Source organism: Solanum tuberosum, unplaced genomic scaffold (assembly GCF_000226075.1).
Source record: "Solanum tuberosum cultivar DM 1-3 516 R44 unplaced genomic scaffold, SolTub_3.0 scf00352, whole genome shotgun sequence".
Classification (NCBI taxonomy): domain Eukaryota; kingdom Viridiplantae; phylum Streptophyta; class Magnoliopsida; order Solanales; family Solanaceae; genus Solanum; species Solanum tuberosum.
The window spans coordinates 442,585-450,460 of record NW_006239287.1 but is presented as its reverse complement, the minus strand read 5'-3'; the positions used below and the strand labels follow the sequence as shown (position 1 = coordinate 450,460).

Sequence of the window (7,876 nt, the reverse complement as noted above, 5' to 3'; positions counted from 1 at the left end):
CTCTGCCTATTATCTTTTGAGTTTCGAAAGTTGCGATTAACCCAAAAGGATTGGTTCTAGTAGGATTTATCGATCATTAAAAACTCGTTCTAAGTGTGCATAAAAGGTATAAAGTGAATTTTTGACACCAACTAAATTCAATCAAAATGAATCAATAATATGGTGTATATATGTCAAATGTCAAAATTTGATTAATGTCTTATTGTGTAAATTCTTATTTTTCTATTCAATGAGTATATAATATGAGTGTCAAATGAGCGGTTTGACCTCTACATGATTCACTTTTTCTTCTTTTTTTAGCATTTAGAGGTCATAAAATAAGAATTTAAGATTTTCTTTTTTATGTGTATTAATCCATAAATTTTTGAAAATATGATTGACTAGATTTTTTTAACCTAAAATTTTATATGACCATCCATAATGACCTAGCTAACCATATACATAGCCTCTATTAATTCAGAATTTTCTCATTTTTTCGTATATATACACGTAAACTCATATGCATGTGAAGAACCTAACCAAGCTCAATTAATAGACTAGTCAACCAAATGATCTCAGTAGTTGCAATAGTCATACTCGTGTCTTGAGAAGAAACACCTAGATCAGGGGCTAGCATTCTTCATGTATCTAACCACCATCGCTATAACAAAACAACTTTTAGCGGTGATAAATACGCACATTAATAAAGAGTGTTAAAGCCTTTATCGACATTAGTTAATTGATATTGGATCTAATGTTGCTATAGACTTTAGGGACATTTACAAATAGTGTTAATTGCCTCTAAAAAACATGTTTAGTGGTAATTAAACTATTGACGTTAATTGATTGGTGCTAAAGATCATTTTTGATATAGTACATCAAGTCACTCTTCATATGAATCATATCAATTGTATTCCCCACATAGACATCAAAATCAACATTGATAAACTTTTAATTAAGCTATAATGAAGTTGCAATAGGTTTTAAGCTCTATACTTTCTTTGATTGAGCAAGATCTCTTTTTGAGCCACATAACTAAAAAAAATGGAGAATTGGGTGGCACCACTAATGGCAAACAATAAATCACCACAATAACATATTTATTTATTAATTCAATCTATTTTGATAACTCAAAATTTGTGTTGAATTAATTAATTACATATCATCAAATATAAAACACAACAAGCATATTAAGTATAAGGTACAACATTAGATAAACTTACATAAGAAGAAACATGAATCTATCATGAAACTTACATAATCCAATTGATCAAAGGGGGACTAGCTCTTTATTCCTTATTTTTATCTATATAGATTCATAATATGACCCAAGCTATTGCTTTAGTTATCTTATAATCGACCCGATCGACCTTGATATTGGATACTAAAATGATGTGATCAATCATTTGATGGAAATAACTTCTTATAGGCCTCTGTTATAGCCACATTTGTAGTACTAAATCCACCATCAAGTATGAGATTATGTCCACTCACATATTTAGAATCATCACTTGTCAAGTACAACATTGCATTTGCTACATCTTGTTCATCCAATAAAGCTCCTTTCAAATTTCCTCCTTCTTCAAACCATTTGTCTGCCTTTTGTTCCTCTACTCCAAATCCATTTACTACTAATGGTGTGCTAATGTAATAAGGTGAAACGCAATTAACTCTTATTCCATATTTTCCTAATTCCACCCCAACGTTCGTTGAGAGCCCTAAAACCGCAGTTTTCGAGGATGCATACGTGTGAGGGACACCGGCACCAAAGACCACGGTAGAAGCACTTGCCGTGAAAAGAATGACACCTTTCTTATTTGGAATCATCACTCTAGCAGCGTGTTTCGCGCAAAAGAATGCACCAACAACGTTTACATCAAACACGTCCTTAATTATATCGTGATCTACATCTAGAATGCTTGAAATTGGCTTACCTAATACACCAGCGTTACTGCACATTATGTCAAGCTTACCAAATTTAGCAATTGTTGCATCAACAACATTTTTAACGTCAGATTCAATCGAGACATTACAATGGACATAGATAATTGTTTGCTCTGTGCCAATTTGTTTTACTAATGAATTTCCGAGATCATTTTGAATATCTGCAATTACCACTTTTGCACCATGTTGAACAAAAAGTCTAGCTGTGGCTGCTCCTATGCCACTAGCTCCACCAGTTATAATTGCTACCTTACCTTCTAGCCTGCAAAAATAAGTTCAAATATATAAATTAGTACTATTATCAAGAACAATAATATGAATAGGGAAAATAAAAGAAAAGAAAATAACTTTTTGGCTATTGGGGATTGAAAAGAAGAGTTGGCCATTTTCTCAAACTAGAAAGTTTTTTGTATATTTTTCACATATTTAGAGTCTCTATTTATAAGAAAATTATATAGTGTGTGTTTGCACTTAACCCCATTAATTTTTTACCAAAAATATATTTAAAAAACCCTATTAATTTTGTTTCTTCTAGAGATAGATAATTGAGTATGAAAACATTTGATAATTTGTGGTTGATAATTTGCTACAATTAGTATCCTTCCTAACAAGCCTGTGCTAAAGGCTTAAAAGTCAAAGTCACAATTCAAAATATACAAACCAAACTTATTTGAATTTTAATTTCTTCAATTTGAAAACTGAAAATTCAAATTAAAATTTTTATATTTAATTTGATTGACCGGAACAACTACCCCTATCTGCATCGGTGTATGCTTATAGTATATTAAAATTGGAAAAGAGTCAAAAATACCCTTAAACTATCCGAAATAGCTCATATTTACCCTTAAACTATATTTCGGCTCAAAACTAACCCTTCCCGACAAACTATTGGGTCAAAAGTGCCCTTCTTATTAACGAAAATTGTTAAATGCCATGTGGATGCCACATTGCATGCCAATAGGGTTCCACTACCACATAGACTAAATCCCTAAATCCTAATTACTCACCCCCCCCCCTCATTTCAGTATTTTCCAAAAACGATTTCACCCCTTCTCCCTCATTTCGCAACTAGGGTTTCATAGTTTTCTTCATGATTGGGTTTCAAAGTGGATATTTGTGGTTGTAGGTTAGTAAATTTTTTTTCTTATTTTATTATGTTTACGATTTCAAAGCATGATAGTTAGGATTTCACAACTCTCCCCTCGTTTCGCGGCTAGGGTTTCATAGCTTTCTTCCGGGCTGGGTTTCAAAGTGGATATTCGTGGTTGTAGGTTAGTAAATCTTTTTCATTATTTTATTATGTTTACGATTTCAAAGCATGATAGTTAGGATTTCACAACTTTCCCCTCATTTCGCGGCTAGGGTTCCATAGCTTTCTTCGGGGCAGGGTTTCTAAGTGGATATTCGTGGTTGTAAACATCATAAAATAAGAAAAAAGATTTACTAACCTACAACCACAAATATCCACTTTGAAACCCAGCAACGAAGAAAACTGTGAAACCCTAGCCGAAAAATGAGGGAAAAAGGGTGAAATCGTTTCTGGAAAATAATGAAATGAGGGGGAAAAAAGAGTAATTAAGATTTAGGAGTTTAGTCTATGTGGCAGTGGAACCTATTGGTGTGCAATGTGGCATCCACATGACATTTAACAACTTCCGTTAATAAGAAGGGCACTTTTGACCCAATAGTTTGACGGAAAGGGTAGTTTTGAGCCGAAATATAGTTTAAGGGTAAATATGAGCTATTTCGGATAGTTTAAGGGTATTTTTGACCCTTTTCCTTATTAAAATTAGCGCTTTGGGAAATATATTAGATACTATTGAATACTAATATTTAATAGCAAGGGTAAAATAAACACAAAATGGTAAATTATCTATTAATTTTCTAAACTGGACAAATATTGTTGGACATCTATTTTTAGTATAGTAGACAAGTAAAAATGGACGGAAGGAGTATGATTCTATTTTTGTTCCCCTTTTTTTTCTCATGAATTCTTTTTACACAATCTATATATCGAAGTTATTATAAATATTTTTTATGATGAAAGGATGAAAACAAAAACTTAAAAATAAAGAATACCAAGTTTATAGTGAAAAAATCCTTCAAACCAAAGTAACACCCACGAAATCGACGAGATCCGAATTGCTTGAATTGGATATCAGATTTGGTACTTAAGCTTTTCAAATATTAGAAAATTTGAATTCTTATACCTTATATTAACCCTTACTCGTATATATGCTTAATAATACTAATAAGTCTAAAGGTCTAATAGTACCCTAATTGTTATACATCAACTCCATTAATTTTTGTTTCTCCTAGAGACTAGGCAGTGATGGTCCGTGTGAGCACGGGCCCAACAAGGACCTTTGCGAGTTAAATTGCGTGCACACGTATCTATGGGATAAATGTGTTTGGGCACAAACATATATGAAAGACTTTTGTTGGCTAAATGCACACACAAACTTAATATATATGTACACACACATAGGTATTATATATGTGTGGCTACATTATTTACATTGGATGTTTACATCCTATACTATTTATGTACTGCTACATTTTGGTTGCTCTCCAGTGTTAGCGCCTGGAAAAATGTACCTGCAGAAGAAGAGGAAAAATGAATTTAGATTAATTTTACTTCTAAATAGCTTGTCCATAACTAGGGATGACAATGGAGCGGGGCAGGGTGGTTGTGAGGGCAAACCCGCATAAATTCGCGGAGACTTTAATCCGCCCCACGTACATAGACTAATTTACCTTTTCAATCCGCCCTGCATAAGTTTTCTTATTATTATTTTTTCACTTTGTTATTTAGCTTTAACATTCGACTATAATTTTTTTTGAATATTCAATTTATAAATTCTAATTATGAAACACAATTAAAAATTTAACATAAGCTGCAATTTAACAAAAAGATAAAAGATAAAAAATAAAAAATAAAAAATAAAAAAATCAACAGTTACACAGTAAAGTAGAGGCTAGAGCGGTTAGGCTAGAACATCAACACTTACACTGTAAATCTGCACCTGCCCTGCCCCGCTAAGAATTGGAAAAAATATATTTCAACCCCCCATATCCGCCCCGCACCTGCAATCATGTCCCCGCCCCGCATAGGCCTAAGTCCGCCCCGTCCCATTGCCATCCCTATCCATAACGTAAATTCCAGTGAAGCATAACACATGGCCATCACTTACCTAGAAAGGAGAACTACTTGGGGAACGAAAGGAGAATGTGATGTATCCCCCTCAGCTGCAAGTAGAGCTGTCAAAATGGGCATGGCCCGTTAAGTCGTCCAGCCCAACCCTACCCTTGAATTAATTAGTAGGGTCGGGCCTAATATTTTTTTATCATGAAAAGATGAAAACGAAAACTTAAAAATAAAGAGCACCAAGTTTATCGTGGAAAAACCCTTCAAATCGAAGATAATGTTAGGGTTTTACCCTGATTTTCTTTCCTTATTTGAAGTTTATTTTTTTTCCTTAAAGAAAAGTCAAAATATTACCATAAATGCTTGAACTTTTTCTAAAAGGAAAATATAATTTTCTTCCATATTTGGTTTATTCTTTCCTTAGAGGAAATGTTTGGAGATCTATAAATTGAAGATCCCTATTCTCATAGCATAACACAATAGTATCAACAATGTAGACATTTAGAGAGTTTTGTTTATGGGGAGATTTAATCCCTCAACAGTTTTAATATTTTTTTCTTTATATTAGTTTTCATATAATAATATTAGTTTTTAGTATAAGTTTTGTCATCTAATTTATTATCATATGATTTGCAAATTATAAGCTTTCACATGACGCCCCAATTCACCTTCATAACCCAACAGATAACACCTACGAGATCGACAAGATCTGAATTACTTCACTATAACAAATGTTTTGAATTGGATATCAGATTTGGTACTTCAACTTTTCAAATATTAGAAAAAATGAATTCTTATACCTTATATTAAGTAACCCTTACTCGTATATATGCTTAATACTAATAAGTCTAAAGGTTTAATAGTACCCTAATTGCAATACATTTAATTCCATTAGTTTTGTTTCTCCTAGAGATAGACAATGAGTATGAAAACATTTGATGGTTTGTGATTGGTGATAAAATGGAGGTTCGCAATTAATATCCTTCCTAAGAAGTCTGTGTTAAAGGCTTAAAAGTCAAAGTTAAAGTCAAAATTCAAAATATACGAAGTGCAAAAAATGCGATTTTAATTGTATAATAGAATAAACACTAATATCTTAATTGAATCGGTTAAGATCGAATCTATTTATTAAAATGAATCCCTGATTGCTCAAGACATTTCTTTTTAACCGAGGGACCAAACTTATTTAATATTAATTTCTTTGATTTGAAAACCGAAAATTCAAATCAAAATTTTTATGTTCAATTTGATTGACCCGAACATCTACCCTTATCTGCATCGGTGTATCCGTGTATGCCTATAAATTATAACAAAATAACATAGGCCAAATTCTATCACCTTTTTCTGTTTTTACACATGGATTATTTTAATGAGATTATTTTAATCATTATTATGCCTTTTTTAAAACAAGAGTTTTATTGGAAAATCAAGCTAAATAATATAAAAAATGACAAACGATATGAGATCTAGTGAAATCAAATAAAGAAAAAGAAAATGTCCTAAAGAATATGATACATATATAATCAATTCTTATCTTTCAAAATTCATTGAATTTCATGATTTTTTAGCCTTATTTCGATTTGTTACTTTTTATTATCCATCATGAATTTAACAAACTTGAATTTAATTTGTATAACTAATAATTTATCTTCTAGGTTAAATTATGTTGTGTATTTGCAAAAAATATATGCAATAATTATTTTATATGTTCTTTCATGTAGCTATGCAATAGAGAGGGGGCACAATGATTATTAATTTCCTTAAAATACAATTAATGCACCATTAGCAACAAAGTATAATTATATTCTATTTTTCTTCCCTTTTTTTTCCTCAATTCTTTTTACATAATCTATACATCGAAATTACAATTAAATATTAAGATCTGTATGGAGCATAATTCCCTTTTTTTTTAAATTGAGCTTACTAAATAAGATTATCATTCATTAATATTTAGAATTTACTCGATCATTTTATTTAATTTTTTTAATTAACCAGTACATTTTGCTTAACGTACAATATATAATGTATTTATGATTTGAATATTTTTTACGCATGGCTAATTACATTAAAGGGAAGGGGGGAAACCTAGCTAGTTCCTAGTAGCTCTGGTTAGGTTTAACTTCGTCCAACTCGACTAATTAGAGAAATTTTACTTTATATTACTAAAAATTACGACTAATATTTGTGTGAAAATAATATTTTCTCCCTTTGTCTCATTTTATATATCTTAATTTAATTTGACATAGAATTTAAAAGTATATAAAAGATTTTTAAATCTTATAATTTTGTACCAAATAAAAATATATATAATATACTAAAAATATTTTTAAAATGTTATGATCTTTAAGTATATTATTGTCATATTTATAAACATTAGGTTTAGGGTTTTAAAATTGTGACTACTTAAATGTCATAAACTTGGGAATTAAAAAGCCACGTGAAAGTGGTGGCTAAATATTTAGAAGGGCATATAGCTATAGCCTACAGACGCAAGGTTGACAATTTGCATAGAAATGATTTTTGTTGATAACTTCACAAATTTAATATTAGAATCTGTGTGAAACAAAAGATTGTACCATTTAAACACAAAAAAAATTTAGGACTCTTCTTAATATTTCAGTAAGATATTTTCATCATTTATTTTTTTCGGTGAGTTGATTTAATAAAAAATGAATTAAAAAATTATATTTATAGCATTAATACGTGATGAGTAAAATCTCTATTTATATCCGTATATGATTAACGGGAGAAAAGGGTTTCCTATGCTGTATTTTAGAATAAAATAGGTTTTTATACATCAAAAGC

General features: G+C 30.8%; 1 protein-coding gene across 1 annotated transcript; it reads right to left on the bottom strand.

The window, feature by feature from the left end:
- Positions 1 to 1,102: 1,102 nt before the first annotated feature.
- LOC102605703 (secoisolariciresinol dehydrogenase-like) lies at positions 1,103 to 2,318 on the bottom strand. The gene is made up of 2 exons (XM_006361550.2): positions 2,272 to 2,318; positions 1,103 to 2,185 (listed from the first exon to the last, which is right to left on the bottom strand). Exons 1-2 carry the CDS (start codon positions 2,307 to 2,309, stop codon positions 1,378 to 1,380), a joined length of 846 nt encoding a protein of 281 aa, XP_006361612.1. The 5' UTR covers positions 2,310 to 2,318; the 3' UTR covers positions 1,103 to 1,377.
- Positions 2,319 to 7,876: the final 5,558 nt, after the last annotated feature.

Excerpts from the sequence above, each read along its gene's own strand:
- LOC102605703 (XM_006361550.2), bottom strand. The coding sequence starts at position 2,309 with ATGGCCAACTCTTCTTTTCAATCCCCAATAGCCAAAAA. Across the intron at positions 2,186-2,271 it reads CAATCCCCAATAGCCAAAAA|GCTAGAAGGTAAGGTAGCAA; the intron begins GTTATTTTCTTT and ends TTATTTTTGCAG.